Source organism: Labrus mixtus, chromosome 1 (genome assembly GCF_963584025.1).
Source record: "Labrus mixtus chromosome 1, fLabMix1.1, whole genome shotgun sequence".
Taxonomy (NCBI): Eukaryota; Metazoa; Chordata; class Actinopteri; order Labriformes; family Labridae; genus Labrus; species Labrus mixtus.
In genome coordinates this window covers 3,474,758-3,496,650 of record NC_083612.1, presented here as the reverse complement: position 1 = coordinate 3,496,650, position 21,893 = coordinate 3,474,758, and the positions used below count along the sequence as shown (strand labels likewise).

Sequence of the window (21,893 nt, the reverse complement as noted above, 5' to 3'; positions counted from 1 at the left end):
CTCCTCTGATGATCTCCTTTCAGTAAGGATGGAACGACAGATGGCTGATTTCCCCCATTTATAAATCTTTCTTATTATAGCTATAGTTATAGCTTTATTAACCAGAACGGCTCTCGGCTTTCAGAAAACAAGGCACGCACGGTTTTTTTCAAGATTTTTTTTTTTGCCTTTGATGACTTTATTGAGAGAAAGGACAGCGGATGGAGTCAGAAATCTGTGAGAGAGAGAGAGAGAGAGAGAGAGAGAGGAATGACATGCAGGAAAGGAGCCACAGGTTGGACTCGAACCCGGGCCGTACATGGGGGTGCGCGCACTAACCACTACACCATTAGACCACTAGGCTACCACAAGGCATGCATTGCTTGCTTTTTCTCTTTTTTTTGCCGCTCTCAGCTCAAGTTGGCTTTTTTTCTATAAATGGATATGACGTCACAATTATCGATCCAAGAAAAATAAAAATCTATTTTTAAAATCATCCAATAAAAACTCTAGATACATAAGTGAATGGATTTCCTGATCTGAACCCCTTAGCTCAGTCCTTAAAAGGGGTAGCATGCGAGGCTGCTTTCGGGCACTTCCATATAATCCAGATAAAGTCACATCAACACAGTCTGCATGTGAGAAAACAGCTCAGCTCCGTTTTCTTTCAAACACTGCCTCATTGGTATTCCCATTTAAACCCACGTGCCCCTTGTTGGTGATTAACTCAGAGCTTGTTGCTTATTCAGAACTATGAATCATCTCATGAATATGGTGAGTGATTCACATTTCTCTATTCATTAATTAGGTGACTTTGCGATTCTATGAAAGATTGTCTATCTGCCCCCCATATTGGTTAAGCAGTGGATATCGTATTTCTAATACTGAAACAAGGGGAAAACTTTCTTTCACATGTTGTCAAAATAGTTTTGACTTTATGAACTCAAACTTTCATATTCTATAGCAGCACATTTTTAGAGAGTCCAGTCAGGCAGCCTCGCTCTGCGGTATACAAGACAAGAAGCAAACAGTGGTGCAGCCTGTCAGCAGAAAACGCCGCGTCAGCAGAAAGTATCTCCGAAGCTGCTCTCCTCAGTCTGCAGGAAGTGTACAACAGGTGGTCCAGGACCTGGAGGGGGTGTGGGTCATTAAAGCCAACACATTGAGGATTTGCTTACTGCAGGATGTAAGGATCCTTATAATGGATGCTGCATGCTGCTCTCTGACTATAACACGAGTTACAAAGCAGTAATGAAGTAACCTCAAAGGTAAGGCGATGTAAATTTATTCATGAATACATTTTAAAAAATAAGAGGACGGCAAACCAGCTTAGAGTTTGTGAAAAAGCAGGGAGCGTTGTGTTCCAATAATGTAATTGAGCCTCTGACCAGCAGGGGGCGACATAAGACATGGACGTTGTCTAATGCTGCATTCAGGTGCTCCTCGGATGGTCCCACTTTCGAATCGTTCTTCCGACTTCAGCATGTTCACGTGGGTTAAAGTTCGGAAAGTCCGACACAAAATAATCTTAATATTGATAAAACATCTTTTGCCTTTCATGTGATGACGAATAGGATGTCAACATGGAAACAGCAACGTGGTTAATTCTTTCCTGAGTTTACAAGTTGTTGTTCCGACTTGAGCAGTCGTTCATGTGCATTTTTCAACTGTGAAACACTTTTTTCTGAAGGGTCCGACGCCACATGAACGCAGCAATAGTGACGTCATTCATCGATTCCTGAAGTGGGGTTTTAAATCTGAACATATTGGAAATGCTGCCTCTAACTTTAGATACATGTAGTATACCAAAAAGGTGGAGTTGAGCCTGGGACTTCCTCCTGAAAAACAGATGTCACCCACAGGTGCACCCGCCTTTCAGTCAACTCAGTCACACCCTGAATTAGGGAAGTTGCATAACTCTTAGCATCGATGTAATCAAAATGTTTGAGTTGTAAAAATCAGCCCAAGTACAGAAGAAAATCCTATTTTGAACCAGGCTGTAAAAACGTTCATTTCTGACGTTAACATGAGCATTCAAAGCTTTTGCAGCAAGCCTCAAGTGGACACCTGAGGAACTGCACGTTGGCTTCATATACCAAATAATGTCTATCATCTACTCAAGCTTTATTCTCGTACATGTTAACAGAACAGGAGGCTCATTCACTTTTTTCTTTACGAGGACATTCAGCTAAATTTAATCGACTGATACTTCACACCGTAACACCCCCCCCTCCCCTCCCCCCATTAAATAAAACCTGTTCTACATCACTGTGACTGTGAGAGAGAAATGAGCCTGTAACCTGCTAATGTCCCATTCATACTTCTTATTAATAACCATAAACCCACCATCCTGTTTCGCTGTCCTTCAGCCAAAGCACTTTGTGAACGTGTTCTGTGTGTGATAATTATCGGATACTTCAAAGTATTGTCAGGTTTAAATTTAGAAGATAGAAGTTTCAGTTGAGGAAGCAACATTTTTGATGGACTTTACTGTCGCATCTAGTTGTGGTTCATTGCTAAGCTTTTCCAGCATAAAACATTTAGCGCCAGATGATCCTTCCAGGACACGTCATATATTTAGATTTTTTTCACCTCAAAGTGAATGTAGTCCAGGAGAGTTTGGCTTACCCTCGTCACACTGGTGTCCCGTGTATCCCGGCACACACTGGCAGCTGAAGGAGCCCCACTCGCCGTGACAGCGACCTCGGTGGCCACAGGACGGATAGCCCATGTTGACACAGCTGCTGTCAGTGGTCAGGCAGCCCGGAGAGCTGGATTGAGAGTCGGCCGGGGAGCCCAAATCATACAGCTGAATGGAAGAGATAGCAGACGACAAGGAGGGAGAGTGAATGTGAGATAAGGTGAGCGGTGACAGGCGGAGGACGGAGGGGGGAAACGAGGGAGGGATCAAAAGAAGAATACAAAGAAGAGGTTAAGAAGAGAAAAGCTTTAAAAAGGACAAAAAAAGAAACGAGTTAAGTTGAGACGAGAAGATGGGAAGTTAGAAGCCTTGCCAACAAGTAAGTAGCTTAAAAACCACAGAGAGAAAGACAAAGTGACGGCAGAAAAAAAGGGATTGCATAACTCACAGGACAGACAGGTAGGGGGCACGTAGTGAAGGAGAGGCTAACATTTAAAAAAAAAATTAAACAGAGCGGAAATTCAAGAATTCTGGAGGGAAACTTTGAAAAGTGTTGAAGGACGTGAGCTCAGGGACACACTCCGGCCTTCATCTGTCTCTCCCCCACTCCCACTGTGATCAATACCAAACACAGGAGTGATTCTCAAACAGACCAAAAACATGGCCCGCTGTGCAGGAACCTCACAGGACGGGGGAACCTTGAACGTTTCAATTTGTGTCCCTCACAAAAACAAAAAAAAAACACAACCATAAAAGACATTAATATGTTCCATCTCCTCCTCCCAGCTTCAACCCCCAAAACTTTACGAGTTGTGTTGGTGCCGCAGTAAGGACGCAGGAATGCAACAGATTGAAAAAAAAAGCGTCAAAGTCATGCCGCCGGGGAGCTGCTGATTGGCTGAGTGACCTCCAGCAAAGAGGCTTCTTATTGGTTGCTGACCTTTAAAGGCTACAGCTCGTCTGTTTTGCAGGGTTTAGACAGGGTTGTGCTGATTGCTGAGCAGTGTAACAGACATGAGCAATCAATGACGAAAAGACACTTTGGAGTGGCCACTGTGTCTCTCTCTCTCTCTCTCTGTCTGAGAAAAAAAAAAACATTCAGACTGATATATGAGTAAAGCACAAAAATACACCTGTTTCTACTAAAATCACATATTGTGGCTCAAGCTGTGCAGACTGACACATCCATGTGGTCTGTCCTGTTTGCAAAGATTAATTGTCAGGTGTTAGGTTATAAAATATTCCGGCCCATAGGGAGTGATGTATGCGCAGAATGTGAAGATTAAACCTGTGGAGTCAGTCGCAAGCGACCCTGTCTCTAAAGAGAAGATGATAGAATACAGAATCTGAGATTAATGTCAGACTGAAAGAGAAAATGATTTAAAGAAACTCTGGAAATACTGATGAAAGACAAACCATATGAAACACCAACACACAGTTAGAGTAAGTTTTACCTGAAACCAACATATGTACTCCTTAAGACTTCAAGCAATGGTTATTTCTGCGTTCAAACATCTTACCCCTAACACAGAGTCACTACATTTCAGCAGCCCATCATCAAGTAATCACTCTTCCCCCTAACAGGCAGTTTGCCTTGTTGGGCTTTAAAGGCCTGACACACCGAGGAGATCGTCGACCGTATGAGCAGAACATATGTGGTGGTTGGCCGTCGGCTGTAGTCTTTGCGGTGTGTTCAAGTGCAACTTTTCGGCCAAGACACCACTAGTTCTTTGCCGTCTGCTTGGTGTGTCAGGGACTTTAAGAGTTGGGCTTTAAATGTTTTACCAACATCGGATGCTTGATAAATATATAGGTGCAAAAATCAACAGTATGCCGAGGAAGGCAGAGAGGAAGGAAAGGTGGAAGAGGGAGATAACAGAAGAATACATATGACCTGTAACCTGACAGGGACCACAAGAAAGAGCTCAACAGCCTCTCAAGAGACTTCATTCAACAAACACCTGACCCAGACACAATTCATTCATCACTGATTAATCGAGATCTTTCTTCAATGAGCGCCTGTCAAATTATTTTTAAAACCACCAGAAACAGTCAGGCAGCAGATTCTGTCTCAGAATATGTTCGGGCACGATGACAATGAATGTTTTCAACAGAATGCTGCACACTGTCTTCAACAAGTCCTACTTTTTTTTTTATGCAGAGAAAAGCTGCAAAATCCAACTCCCACTCAGAGCTCCCAGCATGCATGGAGCCATTACCCCGGAAACTGCAAATATCCATACTTTAAAAATGGAATGACAGTTTTGTCAAAAACTAAAATAAGTAAAAAACGTAAAGCATGATACAGTGGGAGCTGAAGGGAGAAAAACAAGCAGGATTATGACAGGACAAGAAAACTAAATGATGGTGAATAGCAGCCGGAGGGAAGAGACACAACTCCAGAACAGAAACACAATTATTATAAATCAGAAACACATCTTCCTGGACACAGCCTGCCGTTTGCTTCAGTCTACCCTCCTCTTCATTCACACGGCCATGCATCACACTTCATTAGGTTTTAATCGAGGTGACATGGTCCTGACCTGCTGTACACTCCGTCTGCCTCCAAAAAACAGAAACACACTCAAGTATGAAACGACATAAAAGATTGATCCAGACACAGTCGCACATGCACACACAAAACAACAACAGACAAGTCTGTGAAATAACAAGACAACAAAAAGCAGCGTGTCTGTCTATCAATGTCAAATACCTTTAGCACATAACAGGCACTCACACACCAAGAGGAAAACAGATGATGTTGCCATAGCAACAAATGTGACACATTAACACATTCTGTGATAATAAGTACAAATGTAAAAAAATAATAAGTCATACAATGTCAGAACATGTCCATCAACATTATTAATCATCAGTACGCCCACTGCTGCTCTGTGGAGATTTATTATCCTCATGTCCACCCACACATTTCATGCAGATTTCTCTCATTAATACACAACGTTTGTGCAGCCTCCCGCCACGTCTTCTCATGAGGTACCACACATCAACAAAAAAAAGCTTTTAGCATTGCAGCTGGAAAGAAAAAAAAAAAAAAAAGATTCCTTTTATGTGGCCACTCTTGAGATTTAGCATCTTAATGAAGCTTTTGAGCCATGTAGCCTACATGACGGGGTTTAAGGAGGTTACGAGGTGGCACTTCATGCTCCCGTTGGTACACCTGATCGGGACTCAACGAACGAAAGAAAAGCTTTACTCTAAAATAGATAAAAGAACGCTGAAAATATTTGAAAGTTTTTCTCATCGTAGACTAAATATTAAAACGTTATACAATTTGGTTTCAATGTTACTGTTTGAAGTTAAAGTCAGGGTTGGTCATTTAAAAAAAACTAGCATTATTTTGAAAGTAGCATTCCCTCAGTGCTCCGTCTGCACCCACCCCCTCCCCTCTGTGCTCCCTCTAAAGCCACGCCCCCTCACTTACATGCACGAACGCCACTGGTCCAGAAGTGGACATCAGCACATCTCATTGTGTAGAAACTACGTCGTCTCATGTCTCATTCAGCGGTAAGTAAACTCACAGTTTAAACTCCTAAAGTCATCGGTGACGAGCTCTGAGTGTGAGCTAGAGCACGCAAGAGGTAGAGAGCGAGCAGGGAGACAGGGAGGCGTGTGATTGGTTCATCAGATTGATACCTCGTGGCAGACATTGGTTGAAGTTTTTACAGGCTTACAAACTGATACAGATGATGGATTTTCTTTGTTCCTTTTTCAGAGAACATGAGTTATTAATTTCTGTCAGGACCTAAAGACAACTTCAACCAAAATCTTAAAAAGAAAATGACCAACCGTGCCTTTAAAGACAGACGGAGGTCATGTTACAACTTTGCGCATAATGAAATTGATGCAATAACTACAAAATGTGGGGCAGATGATGCTCATTGGTAAAGCGGGTCGTTTGCGAGCTTGATCCTTTGCTGCATGTAATCCCTTGCTCTCCTCTCCCAACATTTCCTGTCTCTGTTCAGCTGTCTGATCCAATAAAGACCAATATGCCCCCCCCCCCCCCCCCAATAAAACATTACTTTATTAGCATCATAAGTATCTTGTTGACACTAAAAACTCACCATCACCTTTGCACATAATGGAATCAATGCAACAACATCATGTGTGATAATGCACGTGGTGCGGCTGTGGCTCAGTGGTAAAGATGGTCGTCTCCCAACTGGAAGGTTTTGGGGGTTTGATTCCCAGCTCCTACAGCAGGGTTATTCAACTCTATTGTTCAAGAGGCCAAATTTTCAGAAAGCTAAGGAACCGAGGGCCAGACAAGCAAGCCCACCACAGCAGTACAGTGTGCGAAAGCCATTTTTTTTTTATCCATCAACAACACAAGCTTGTCCTACAGTCACATGTCAACATGTCCTATAGTCTAGACTAACATTAAGGTGATTAGGTAAAACTAATGGACACTTTGCACGGCATCACTTCTTCTTGGTTACTTACGGTAGGCCAATGATCACCTGTGGGTAAAGTTCTTATATTTTCATCACAGTGAAGTAACGTAAAGTACAACAGAGACCAAGTCCTACATGCTGCCGCCATTTTTTAAATCCCAGAACAATGGCCTTTACAAAAACTCTACCGTGTACCAACATTTTAACTTCCATAAATCTTGTGTATTTGAGCGCCTAGGCACACACAGAGAGCTAAACTGCAAATCAAAGACGTGCTCAAGTGCTCAGAGTTGAACTTTTAAATGTTTTCAACTTTTTTTTAGATACATTTTTTAGAGCTTATATGTCTTATATGAAATCAGAAACTGGGGAGAGAGAGTGGGGACACGCCCACTTCGAGGACAACTGGCACTGGGAGTGGGAGCGAGCTAACTAACAGCTATGCAAGGGTCAAAACACAAAACAACGGCCATGCAGCGACAGATTCTACATTCTACCATGGATCTTTTTTGTGTCGTCAGGGAACCCTAAAGGTACCTCGTTGCATCAGTAGTAACACAGTCTAAAGGGGTTCTGACCTGGCAGGGGCCACATTTCTCACTTAGACAGAGAACCATTTTGAAAGGAGGGTAGAAATTGCAGCAGAAAATACAACTTTAATCAAAATGCCAGGCTTTGGAAGAGAGTGGCTTCACAAAAAGGCTGCCATACCGGAGGCCTGTGTTCATAGAGCAATGATTTGAGGTTTTGTTGGGGGAAAGGCTCAACATTGTCACGGCTGAGCACGGACTCCTTGACTTTCACTCCAACAGAGCCGTGGAAGTTTACTTGAAAGTGTAAAGTTCATATTCTGTTTCGCCGTCCGAGTGCACGTGTGTTATGTTTGAAAGGGCTTCGAGGTCGACAGTTAAAAGCGTAAGAAAAAGGTCTCTTACATGGCACAGGGGTGCTGTGAACGTTGAGCCCTGTTATTAATCCATTTATCAGCTTGAGTGCAGGTGTGAGTTTCCCCCTCTCCTTCCATTGCTGCCGTTCTAATGGCAGTGTGGTTATGTTACCGGTGTGTACGTGTCCCCGTGTTACCTTGCTGTCCACGATGAGGTTGCGGATGCAGCCGGTGAAGTGTTTGTGCTGAAGCTGAGGGTAGATGTACGGAATGTCCTCGTTCACCCCGCCGAGCTGGAGCACGTGGCTCATGTTCAGGTGTCTGAAACACACAGAGGCATGGACACACATTATTCAACAGGCACCTCGGACAAAAAAGTCTTAATGGTAAAATAGGTACAATGTTCAGGATAACTTTAAAAAACAATAAGACGTTTTCACTTTGGTTTGGGGCGGAATTGAAGCGATGGTTTTAGCTTTGCAATCAGCTCTCCCATATTTAAGACTTTTCTACATTCAACCCAGTAAATCAAACATGTCTGCCACAAACAAAAGATTCTGCTTTCAATCTTAAAAATCAATGACAAAGTGATTGAATAAAAGTTTGGGCCATTCACTGTGGAAGAAAAATCTGTAAACACAGCACTGATAGAACCACATTATAAAGGGGTTTCTTTACACACATTTCCCTGACATGGAATAATATGTGCTTTCATTTTGAAGTTTCTGAATAAGTGTAGCTTTAAGGTGACAATAACAGCATTATCAACATACCATCAGGTGTCATCATGCACGACGAAAGAGCAAGGTCAGATTACAAATATGGATACAGCAAAGCGTGCTGAAGACAGTTTCCTGTATTGTGTATGTTCATTTGAGAGCTCTGAACAGTTTTTCCCGGGAGCTCCTGAGCTCCTCGATGCTCCTGATGTTCCTCAGGATCGTTGTTTGGGATTGGCCTGCTGCTAAGGACCTTAATCCTATCCCATCTCCCCCATTCCATTTTTCAAGGTTGGCAGATGGCTGTTCATCATGAGTCTGGTTTTGAGATTTCTGCCTCTTTAAGGGCGTTTTTTCTCGCCACTGTAACTTTGCTAAATGTTGCTAATTGCTACGCTCCAGATGGATTAACGTGGATGGATTGAGTCTTTGTAACATAGCAATGAGTAAGATCTTTCACCAGCTTTTTGTAAGGTGTCTCGAGATAACGTTCGTAATGAATCGGCACTATACAAATTGACTGATATTTGGCTCATCTCAGTATGGTGCATGAATCAAAGGTACGGTGTAGAAAAGTGGTACAGTTATTTTTGGTACATGCACTCTGGAAGTATGAATATTCATCTGCAGCCCTCTCATGACTCCTGCACTGCTGCATCTAACCTCTTCATATTGTAGTTGTTTTGACATGGATACAATAAAATGATCAGATGTTTTCACATTTGTGAACAGGGAAATAGGCAAATATTTAAACTATGTTGGAATAACACTTTATCTCCATCCTTCAGATCCTCTGACCATCATCAACCAGAAGAGTACAGGGACATATGATCTACGATCCCAGGACCCTTTCTTACTATCTCTTCCAAAAGTCAGAGCTTAACTGGGGAAAAAGACGTTTAAGATTTCTGCTCCCTTTACCTGGAACGAGCTGAGACTTAACGAGCTGCTCTCATTGGACGCTTTTAGGAGGATGTTAAATGACTTGGAGGCGGACACATCTGGCTGTAGATGTTCTCCCTGATGTGTTTGTGGGCACCCGTCACAACTGATAAAGTTTATTCGATGCTCTGCCGTGCAAGCTTAGCCGCTCCGTTAAGTATCTCCACAACCTAGTTTTTTTTTTTTTGTGACCAATATGTGTGTCCTGCAGGGCCCTGCACTCATGCCCTTTTATGGGCATGAGTGCGGTTGCCTATGCTAATTGGGAACAACATGCACACGCTTTCAACTTACTAACAAAAGGAAAGAATGACACAATTTGACAGCGAGTCTTCTTAGAAATCTTCTTTGTGAGTGGACACGTTTCGCCTGTAGCTTCCTCAGGTTCGCCCAGCAGTGAAGTGCAGATTTTTGATTTATTTTTCATGGTATGCTCCTGCAACCGTGCGTACCTGAGGACTTATAGGCTGTGCACGGGGTAAGATACCATCATAGTGTTTATCGGATACTAATTAGTAACACCTGTCACTAGAAGGGCTTTTGAGTAAGTAGATGAATTCCACTACATGACTTTTTGTTTCTTTTTGTGCACAAACTCAGTTTGATTAAACGTGGAGAGTAAATGTGGCTCACATAGAAAGCACACTGAGCACCTCTATCTGTCTCACAGCAGAAGTCACATGTACGTGTGCACGTCGGTGTCGGTGTGTGTACCTGTCAGTGTTGGGTGTGACGCCCGTCACCTCGCAGGACGAGTGGTCTTCTGTGGTCAGCCAGCTGCCCAGTCCCTCCATCTCCATCACGGCTGCTCCTGAACAGCGATCCAAAGTGAACCGCACCTCCTGAGGAGAGAGCAAACACAAGCGCTTGTTATATAGAAATGATCTTATAAAGAGAAACCAAGTGCGTTAATAAAGCGCCCTATTTTCCCTGCAATATAACGAGAGTACCCCCTGCTGCAGTCAAGTGCTCCTTCCCCATTATCACTATAGCGGGAGCTGCCTTCTGACTCACAATCCTTTCATTACGGCATATTACTCTTCTGCTGCCTGCGAGGTTTCCTGTTATTGCACAAACAACAACAAAAAAAACAAGACTTTGCATCTCAAACCGCCGTTTTCCAATAATTTAGATATTGGTGTATTTAAGGAAACCAAGAAGGTTGTGAAGCAGTAACCATGGCAACCTGTTTCCAAACAGCTAGAGTCATTTATTTCACCTGATATTTAAATCATCAAACAAATAACACCATTATAAGGTCTTTTAATCTGTCAGTTTTCTTGATTCTTATTTTATTCTGAAAACACCACAGCACCTAAACACTGATGTGTTCGTATGCAGCTGCAGCCGTTAGGACTGTGACGACTGGGACAACCATGAAGACTCTAAATGAGGTCTGCACGATAAGGAAGTGTGAGGAGAGACGCTTGAGTCACAATGCAGGATGTGCAGTGGAGAGGAAATAGAGAAACACATGCCTCGCTGCTTGTTTTGCAGCTTGATTCAAATCTTCCAGGTTCTCTTTTTAACAACTTGTCTACAAGAAAAGTCCATCTGATGTCACGTTTGTGCAGCCGTGCGTTTGCATGTCCCCTGCTCGTAAACATGCACGCAACGCTGCAGCTCCCACAGACTAGCTAGCCTGTTGGTGCCAATTTGGACTCACAACTCAAAGTGTTGTTTATGTTAGAACCCTTTACTCCAGTGTGTCCAAAGAGCACACCTTTTTTTAAATCTTTAATCCCTGCCATCTTTGCAACCCTAAAACAAGCCAGTTATCACACTTTCTGTAGATCAACATTTTAAACACAGATCGGGCCATTTTAGAGAACATATCTGTATTCTTTAAATGATTTTCTGTTACAAGATATGTGTAAAAACAAAGAGTGAAGGGTTTTACAAATCATCTACTTAAAGCCAATGACTCATTGACACAGACGAGAAGCCGTTCTGGAGATATGACAGAATATAGCAGTAGTTACTTTGTTTTTAAGATGTTTCCCTAGTTTCCTTATTTAAATGGTAAATGGACTTGAGCTTGTATTCAGATTCAGATTTTTTATTGTCCCACAAGGGGAAATTTGCGTTGCAACAGGAGCACACAGAAGACAAGAAACACAAGGACAACATCACCATAAAACATGGACCAAAACAAATTTGAAAATCAGACAACACAGCAAAATATAAAACCAAATAAAAAGCGCAATAAAATCAGTCAAGAGCCCGTACCAGAATGGAAATTCAAGTTATTAAAGTGCAAAGTGGAGGTGTGCAAATGTGCAATTCAAGTGCAAAAAGAGCAACAAATAGCTAATTGTTATTTAACATATTAATTACACTTGGTAAAAATGAGACCTGGAGTCTTTTAGTCTTCCTCACAGGAGCTCTAAAACGACGACCTGAGGGCAGCAGGTCAAACTTACTGTGAAGTATGGCCCTAGCTTTCCTCAGGAAAGGCTGATTATACAAGGTCAAAAGCCCAACCTGACACCTCCCTGAAATGTATATTTATTTTCTAGTTTTCTGACAACTCAAAGCGCTTTTACACCGCAGGTCACACCTACACATTCACACCCTGATGGTAGAGGCTGCTGTGTGAAGTGACAGTTGAACTTCTCGCCCGCTGTCTTAAGGACTGAGTCTCTGCATGTGTAATCTAACCGCTTAGCTAAACCTGAATCCATCTGCAAACACAAGCTGGCCACTTCAAGATTTAATTTCACTTTTAGAACCAACATCAACAGGAGGAACGTGTTGGGAGTGAGCAGCTTATAAACTCATATTTTAACCAGCTGTGAAAACCAGCTGAATGCACGGTGGCATAAATGAGCTCGATCACATCACACACACAGTGTTTGTTTGCAGAATGAATCCTTAACACATACTGGATACACCAACAACAATCCACTAACCACTTCACTTCGACTTCAGCTTTATTATGTTTGCATCAATGGTTGTATAAAGACGGCCAAAGCTCATTGTCTATGTAGTGTACAGCATCTGTTCAGAGAAAAATCAAACCCTTTGGTTGGTTTTCATTTCACTAAACGTTGTTGTAAAATTGAGCTGAGCCATGCCTCATGGTTAGATTCTCGGCAGCAGAACAGTACAGTACATTTACAGTACATTACACAACGACTCCAATGTTCCCGATCAGGTCACACGCCCAGGTTAGATAAGCTGCCGCGTTCAAGTCAGGACAAATGAACCGATTCACAAGTGATTAAAAATAATGCCATTGTGATGCTGAATAATCCCCTGTAATCACAAGAGCCCCGATTCTTCTTTTTGTATTCATGCTATTCAGAACAAAGCTTTTGTGTCACACAAAGTCACGATGCATTCACGGCTGATCTGTCGAGCAAATGGAGTCTGTGTTGATGCCGCTGTCAGTGTGACGATGACCTTACACCCGTTTCTTTTCTTTCATTTAAAACATATTTAAGCAACAAAGAAAATGAGCCAACCCTGTGCACACGTACAATTCAAGTAGAAATGCAAGGTTCCTGATGGAGCAGCCTTCATAGAAAAGGTTAGCGTTTAGTTAACAGAGAGTGTGTGTGTGTGTGTGCAGGTGTTTTTAGGAACCAGCTCAATGAAGAGAATGAAGCTTTTCATGAGGCTGCCATGAAAAGGCTTTAGTTTTGGTTTTGACAAAAGCTGGAGTCTGTCTCATGCTCTCGCTGACGCTGTCCTCAACTACATTTTGGGTACGTTTAAAAAAAAAGAAAAAAGTCGGTGTTCAGACGCAGTCTGTCCAGCTGCTTCAAGGTGTCCTGAGCTCACAGACTGTGAGACTGTGAGGATTGAAGTCTGCAGTCTCAGTCTGGGGCTTCTCTCAAAGACTCTAAAAATAGGAAACTCGTCTCTGACAGTCCTCCTGATATTCAAGAGAGAGCCGTAGATATGTGGGAGTCCTTTGGGGGGTGAAGAGCTCCAGGCAGTCCTCAGTCAAACGGAGATTATCTTAATTTCACCCTAATTCAATTAACTTGAAATGATCCTGGTTGGAAAATGTCACAGGAGGGCTGTCGTCTCACTCTGTTATCTCCCTTTGCACTGTTCAGTACAGACAGCTCTACACCGCTGAATCACCCACTTACCTAGAAGTTACATGTTCCCCGATATGATCCCTGATGATCGTATGTCTTAGACCTGCCCAAGGACTAACGGGTGATATTTAGAGTCTTGTAACCTCAACTTTAAGATTCCAATTGAATTAAATGTAATTTGTGAAATATGAATCTGTGATTGAACCAAAGAACCATTAGGGGACCCGAGCCCACCTGGATCAGAGTAAGCTGGACCTAAAAGTCCGGTTCATTTGATCAGTGTAAACACAAACGTACTGTACTCGGGTTCTGTGGTTGCCATGGTTACTTCTTATTCTTTCTGCTTTTTGGTAGATTTTCAAACAATGTGCATACTGCCCCCTTAGTGTGATCATATGCAGGTGTACAATGTTGCTAATGTGAACCCAGACCAGCAAGGGGAGATGGGGAAGGGGGGAGCAATCGTACTGAGGAACGGTAGGAAACAATCATGCCTAATATGAAAAGGCCCTTGATTAAAAGGTGCTAATATTCGGCTCATTCCAAAAACCATTACACCGAGGTTGTGAAGCCAGGACGCCCTGATGGACGTGCAGCATGTTCACTCTGCTTCTTGTAATTACTTCATAAGTGGAACTTTATTTGGGACCAAGTACCCCTTGGTACAGTGGTGCACTTGAAATCTTGCACAACAAAATCAGCCAAAGTACATTAGATCTCATAAAGGGTGCACAAGAGTGTCAACACGATCTTCTTCTTACTGTTTTTTCACTTTTTTAACCTATCATTTCATTTAAATTCTTCTAATTGCTTTATATCCCTAAAAAGTGGGATTCATTGAAGGACCCTGCCTCAGTAGCGCTCTACAAGCTCAAGTCCATTCACCATTATTGTGTAAGAAATTATGAAGGTGCATTTAACTGCAAACTCTTCACCTGCTGTCTGTAGAGACGCAGGAGACATAATGACTTTGAACAAAAGTAGTTAAATGCAGACAGCAGCCTTTTGAGGCTTTGAAGACTGCTATTCATTTTCATCTCGGCAATTTGTTTCAGGCAGCATTCAAGTTCAGAGCAACTCACAAATACTCCTAAAAAAAAAACCCAGACATGTTCACAACAAACTGAGCATGAAGCTGCATGGAGCCAGACATTGTTTTTTTTTCCCTCCAGCACTCACACACACACACATATGCAGCACAGTTGTACCCTTCTTCAAATATATTTGTTCCAAACTACATATGAGCACTTTCAAAAAAGTGTTCAGGTATTTATTCATCTAAAGCTGAGCTGAGATGCACCTCGAGTGATCTCAATGTCGGCTCATTAAATGACAGATACACCAATTTATCTATTTCCTTGCATTAGAAATGAACTTCCAAACTCCAGTCAATCTGCAGAGTCTCTCTGCAGAAAAAGCTAAAGACCCAGCTCTTTCATGAATACTACTAACTTAATGATGATGGTCTCCATATTATTGATGATGATGATGGTCATGACGATGGTTTTTGTTTGATAACGACGACTTATAAGATGGTTTCTATACTGATTAGAGCTCTCAAGAACTGCCCTCAATGTTGTGCTTTGCCTCTGGTCACTTCCTGTCAGCACCTGTGTGTCCAATCAGACTCAAAGCTGATCATTTGCTCTTACTGACATTGTTCCCTTTTTTCTAGAGCCTTGCTTGTGTTGTTCTTACTCTCTGATGTACGTCGCTTTGGATAAAAGAGTCTGCTAAGTGAATTGTAGAAATAAAGCTGCAAGATTATGAAATGATAATCATGATTATTCTAATCATTACTGAGATCACAATTATGGATCAGGATTACTTTACTAACTAAAAAAATGCATATCTTGTTACTTTTCCCATATTGACAATATAAACAGTCAAATATGTTTTTTGGGTTTTATTTTTGGAAACGCATTAAAATGTGATGAATTGTTCAGCACTAATAAAAAAACTTTTCCAAATCTGAGCATTAACATGATCAATAAGATATCTATCTAAAAGCAGGAAAAGATTCTGTTTTCTTCAGGGATGAAAACCGAAAGAAAAACATGTTTTTTTCCATCAGCCTCTCCGTCTCAGAGTGAAGACGATGTGGAGCTAATGTTCTTAATAACTGGTGGCTGGAGTTAAAACAGGTGAAGCGTCCCACCTTGCTGTTGCTGCGGACATCTAGCCGGTGCCACCGCCTGTCTGCCACGTTCACGTTGCCTGGCAACTGTAGCACCACTGTGCCCGAGCCGTGGTTGATTTTCAAGGTGGGGGTCCCGTCTATGAGCTCTGGATGAAGAGAGAGAGAGAGAAAGAAACAGTTGAGTGAAGAAATCTGGACTTCTTGGACCTGCAATCAACAGTTTTGCTGTGAATCTGCTGATAACCCAAAACCTGCTCTGGTATTCGCTAAAACAGATCTGAAACTCCAAAGAATTCAGCAGCGTGCAAAGTGTAATATATGACACGTCACATCCTGACAGTGCGGTGCATCACTTTCTAAATTGCTTATAAAGTCTCTGTATATTAACTTCAATGAGGATTATTGCACACAGTCTGTCGTGGTGTCAACAAACATCAGAAGTTATTACATTCTATTTTCTGACTTACTCAAATGGGAAATTAAAAGTTAATGAAGTGGTTAAGGCTGCTTGTGTGCTCGGCACCATATGCAAGGAATTATTGGGCTGCGTGTCTTACAACCAGCATTAGTAATCCATCATCATGCATGCTAAAATCTAAAAAAACAAAACAAACAACATCTCTGCACTCTGCTATTTACTGCGGGGGCAGCGGCGACTTTATACTCAACCAGCTGTTATCTAAAACAAAGACGCACAATTTATTGGAAATGGACTTAAGCTTGTAAAGTTTAAAGTTAAAGATAAGAAAGGCCTCATGCCGAGGCATGACGGATCAATTCACCACCACCACCTTATGTGTGTTTGTTGATCGTTTTGAAATGGTTTTATAGAGTTTTATATCACACAAATCGTATTGTCTCGCGCTGTGGTCAGTGAATCTGTAAAATTACCGCGGGAATTCCTTTGTCTCGACACTCCAGCTGTACGGCTGTGATGCAATGCACACGTTGTTGTGGATTGTTTTCCTAAAGGTAACAGTATTATGTGTTAAATGTTACACTAAATTAAATAAGTTCATAAGGAAAAGTTAAAACAAACTATTTACATTAAACATATCTGGTGGAAGATCTGCGTAATTAAGTGAGAGAGAGAGAGGGAGTGAGAGAGTGTGTGAGAGAGAGAGGGAGTGAGAGAGAGAGTGAGAGAGAGAGAGAGAGAGAGAGGGAGTGAGTGAGAGAGAGAGAGGGAGTGAGTGAGTGAGAGAGAGAGAGAGAGGGGGTGAGTGAGTGAGAGAGAGGGAGTGAGTGAGTGAGTGAGAGAGAGGGAGTGAGAGAGAGAGAGAGAGAGAGAATGAGTGAGAGTGAGGAGAGGGAGTGAGAGAGAGGGAGTGAGAGAGAGAGAGAGAGAGGGAGTGAGTGAGTGAGAGAGAAAGAGAGTGAGTGAGAGTGAGGAGAGGGAGTGAGAGAGAGAGGGGGAGTGAGAAAGAGAGAGGGAGTGAGAGAGAGAGAGAGAGAGTGAGTGAGAGAGAGAGAGAGAGGGAGTGAGTGAGTGAGAGAGAGAGAGAGGGAGTGAGAGAGAGAGGGAGTGAGAGAGGGAGTGAGTGAGAGTGAGAAAGAGAGAGGGAGTGAGAGAGAAAGAGAGAGAGGGAGTGAGAAAGAGAGAGGGAGTGAGAGAGAAAGAGAGAGAGGGAGTGAGGGAGTGAGTGAGAGAGAGAGAGAGAGGGAGTGAGAGAGAGAGGGAGTGAGAGTGAGGGAGTGAGAGAGGGAGTGAGAGAGTGAGTGAGAGAGTGAGTGAGTGAGTGAGTGAGTGAGGAGAGGGAGAGAGGGAGAGAGGGAGAGAGGGAGTGAGAGAGGGAGAGAGTGAGTGAGTGAGTGAGTGAGTGAATGAGAGTGAGGAGAGGGAGAGAGAGTGAGAGAGGGAGAGAGTGAGTGAGTGTGAGAGAGAGAGAGAGAGAGAGAGAGTATTCTGACTAACTCTCTGGTGGTGAAGGTCATCACTCTGCCATCTTTTTCACTTAAATTCCTCCTAACTTGACTAATCATCACTAGAAGGTCTTCTGAACTTCAGTCTCTTCTTCTTCTTCTTCTTCTTGTGGTTATGAAGAAAGGTGAACTGATGGCAGCGTCTGAGTCGAACAGGACATTTTAAAAAGAAAATACTTCTGTGCAGTGACTTCATTAAAAATGTTTTAGTGATGTGGTTTTTAAATGAATGCTCGTGTCAAGTCTGCACTTTGTCTCTGTTGGCTGTATTCAATTAAAAATTAATAATAGGCTGTCACAGTTCATGTCCAACAGCTCATTGTTCCTAAAGTTTCCCTGCCGTCGCCTTGAAGGTACACACACACACACACACACACACACACACACACACACACACACACACACACACACACACACACACACACACACACACACACACACACACACACACACACACACACACACACACACACACACACACACACACACACAGCCTGAATTAAGGATTCAGTTTGAACTCAAGCATTTGTTGAAACGCTTCATGTTGAGGACTCGGCACTCTCCTGGTTAACTCTGAGAACAAAAAGAAGAAGAAGAAAAACTGAGGAGGTTACAGTATATGTTAGAACGATATTTAACGAGAAAAAACTACAGTACGGATCTCACTGACTTCTGCACAGTGACGACTGTCTTCATGCGAGAGTTAGAAGAAGTTGGAAGTCAAAAGAGGCTGACAAGCATCAGATTCCCTTCTTACTGCTCTTCAATCGGCTTTTTGTGTCTGACTGCAGCTGAGCTTTCGTCACCCTCGTCTTACTATCTCTCCTGCGATGTCAGTCTATCAGCGCTCTTTTCATCTCTCGTCTCTATTTTACCTCGCGCTCCGCTTCACTCTTTCATGAACTTTTTTTTTACACCGTGACTGACGCTGTTAAATTGTGCCGCGTCTTAAATAGTTCACAACGGCTTTCTACTGACTTCTGATTTTGTTACTGTGCCTCTGTGAGACCACGGGATGACTAACAACCCATCGGGATGTGTTGAGTCCTAAACCACAGTGCAGACTGACAGTGAGTCATAGCTGCTTTTGGATACGATTGATGATCCTACTGATGGTCTCTTTTGTGACGCGGGGACATTTACAGCAAAGGTTATCCAAGCGTGTCCTCACCATCACTCACTTTCTTCTTTGACTGTTTTGTGGTTGAAATCAATCCTTTGGGGGTTTTTGGGGTCACAAGAGGTTTACAGTGGTATCTGTTTTTTGCCATGTGGAGTACGCCATCCTGCCAGTTGAACTCTCAGCCTACAATAACGTTGATAGTTGTGAAGTACGGACCCACGGCCTGCAGACAATTTGCTGAGAGACTGCGCCGCCCACCTCCGCTAACTACCCGTTCTCTTTTCAATCAATCTAGCTCTTCACAAGGTTTTCAGGCTCTTTTTTAAGCCTTTTTTTGAAGAGACAGGAAAGTGGATAGAGTTGGAAATTGGGGGCAAGCAAGAGAGAGAGAGCGAGAGAGAGAGAGAGAGAGCGTGGGGAAAGGAGCCACAGGTGTGATCTGAACCCGGGCCGTTACTTGGAGGACCACAGCCTCTCTGTACATTGGGCATGCAAACCAACCACTCGGCCAATGGCGCCTCAGGCCTCCACAAGGTTTATTTACTTAATAGTAAACCGCTGTTTTCCTTGACTGCAGGATGTTATGGGGGAGAAATGCTGTTCAAAAGTGGCAATGCCAGCGTCTGTAAATATTAATGTTTGAAGCCTGAGTGTCGTCAGCCATCTGGTCCTGCAGGGGGCTCTGGAGGATCATCGGCAGCAGCCGCCATGTTGGAAATCCTGTCTCAGTCTAACTTTCAGTCAACCTAACGACAGACTGAGAGCTGGAGCTGAGGCGGGGTTTAAGCCTCTTGACGAACTGTTACATCGCCCACCTGTCAATCATGTCAGCTACGTGCCTAACTATGGATAACACGTATCGTTCATAAAATCAAAACAGAGCTGTTTGACAGAAGTTCAACCCACGTACAGTGTGTGCCATGAGGACAATAACTAATCAGACATTTGTTTTTTTTGTACCAGGCTGTAAACATGTTTATTGTGTGTGTGACTTCCTGTGTTCTTGGAGACAGCCTCTAGTGGCGACTCGATTTTGCACTTCCGTATTGGCTTAATTTTTTAAGACCGGATGTTGCCGCTTGTAACGTAATGAATGGAGGCCAGCTTTCGATCACGTCAGGTCGTGTGCAGTGGAGTGATGGTGAAGGCTGCAGTTGCAGTCATGATGGCGCATGTCTCTGCATTTTACACCGCTATATTGACGGCACCAGTTTATGGGACACAGAGGGAAAAATAAGAATTACAAGTGCGTCTTGTACACCAGATGTTAAAGGCTTTATATGTGATTTTTTGATCCAGCAGATGTCGCCCTTGAGCACCAGCATGAAACCAAAACAACTTGCGCTGCATTGTTGTGTTAGCATGCTAATGCTAGCGATCTTTGTTATGCTCGTATCTTCACACTGCATGTAAATTTACCTGAAATGAGCGTGATCTAGAAACACAGTTAAGCAGTGAGTACAGTATGTTATTCTTCTTTTCTCTAGTCCCTCAATTAAACAACTTTTATACACGAGGGGAGGAGTCAGCCGGCCGTCCCGGCGATGTAAACAAAGTGAAGATAGGACTCTGAAAACTCTGAAAACATCACAGACAGTGGGACTCGGGTGTTACACCCATTGTAGACAGTCATGACTCACAGAGTTATTTTCAGAGGATATACTTGATTTCTACATTTAAGTGTGAAAAATCACATATAAAGACTTTAATGTAATTTGACTTGATATGAAATGCATCCATAACACTTTGCTTGCATGGGACGTTTCTGCTAATGCTACTACATCATAGATCTACCTTTCACAGTCTCATACAGCATTTTGTCCAACTTGTCTGGCAATGACTCGAAGTCACAGACTTGTTTACATGCAAGCTCCCACACTCCAGCTTTAATGACTGTGTGTAATAACGTTATCACCCTCTCCGATGATTTCATGTCATGAACTCAGCTGCGTCTTCACCTTGAGTTGGATGAAATTAGGTGTTGTCGAGCACGGGGGATGCTGCTTTCCTCTAATTGCCTTGTCAAGGCTGAGACGTGCCTTTGTTACGAGTTGTCCCATACTTCATTATGCTGCCTTTCATATCAGCAGAGAAGATCTAATCCCTGCGATGTAATTTTCCAAGCCAAAATGAGAGAGTCTTTTTTTTACTTAACTTTCCTTTAATAACCTGCACGTGTGTTTAAGTATGCTGCAGGCAGAGAATGAGTCACTGCTGCTCTTCAGAAGACATCCAATTTATTTTAATAAAGAGACACTGGCCAGACTATTGACCCTAAAAGAGAACATAAAGAGTCAATATATCAGTTGGATCCATCGCCTTCCTTTCTTTGTTTAACTTATTCACTGTCGTCTTCAGGCTCCACATCTCCTCACGTCTCGGTAAAAGCATTCATTCCCTCTTTCACATTTACTCCCTCGCCTGGGACCTTTCACCGTTTTGTCTTTTTCATCTCACACAACTCACTCTTTCAATTTTCACCCCTCAGGAAGCCTGCTCTCCACCCTCAGGGGAATTCTCTTCTGCCTTGAACCTCAATGTGCGTTATTACCTCCAACCTTCCTTTGCACCCACGCTGAGGCAAAGAAAAAACTGTTTCAGCGTTTGCACACCTTGTACTAATACATATTCATGAATCAATAAGGACACGTGCATGCTAAATGTAGGGGAGAGCGTGCACCCTATCGCACACAAAGAACACTAAAAAACACAGCTTTAAGGGAAATTGACCATCTCTATCTCCATCTGGCACGGCTAAGGAGCCTTCTTGTCAAGATTGACGTGACATTTTCTCAAGAGATTTAATCAGACTTCAGGGTCTCGGGGGTAGAACTGAAACGACGAGAACAGAAGGAGAGAGAAGCAAGGGAGAGCTAAAGAAAAGGCAGGAGTATGAAACGGGGAAAATAGTGAGATACAGAGGAACGATTGGGGAGCGACTGAGGACAAATGTTGGAAGCAGACCGAAGATATGAGATGGCATGTGACAGCTGGGATGATGGACGGAGAGAGAGAGAGAGAGAAAGAAACGGGAAGAGAACAATTAGACGAAACAAAAGGCAGAAACAGAAGG

The 21,893-nt window shown here is 42.9% G+C and overlaps 1 protein-coding gene across 1 annotated transcript in view; it reads right to left on the bottom strand.

Annotated features, from left to right (window-relative positions):
• The window catches only part of si:ch211-186j3.6 (neural-cadherin), a 300,686-nt gene that overhangs the window by 50,925 nt on the left and 227,868 nt on the right, over positions 1-21,893 (bottom strand). Inside the window, exons 28-31 of the mRNA XM_061044393.1 lie at positions 15,793-15,920; positions 10,297-10,424; positions 8,119-8,242; positions 2,608-2,788 (exon numbers count right to left, since the gene is read on the bottom strand). Of these exons, the coding sequence (XP_060900376.1) occupies positions 2,608-2,788; positions 8,119-8,242; positions 10,297-10,424; positions 15,793-15,920 (561 nt within the window). The remainder of the gene's footprint in view (positions 1-2,607; positions 2,789-8,118; positions 8,243-10,296; positions 10,425-15,792; positions 15,921-21,893) is intronic.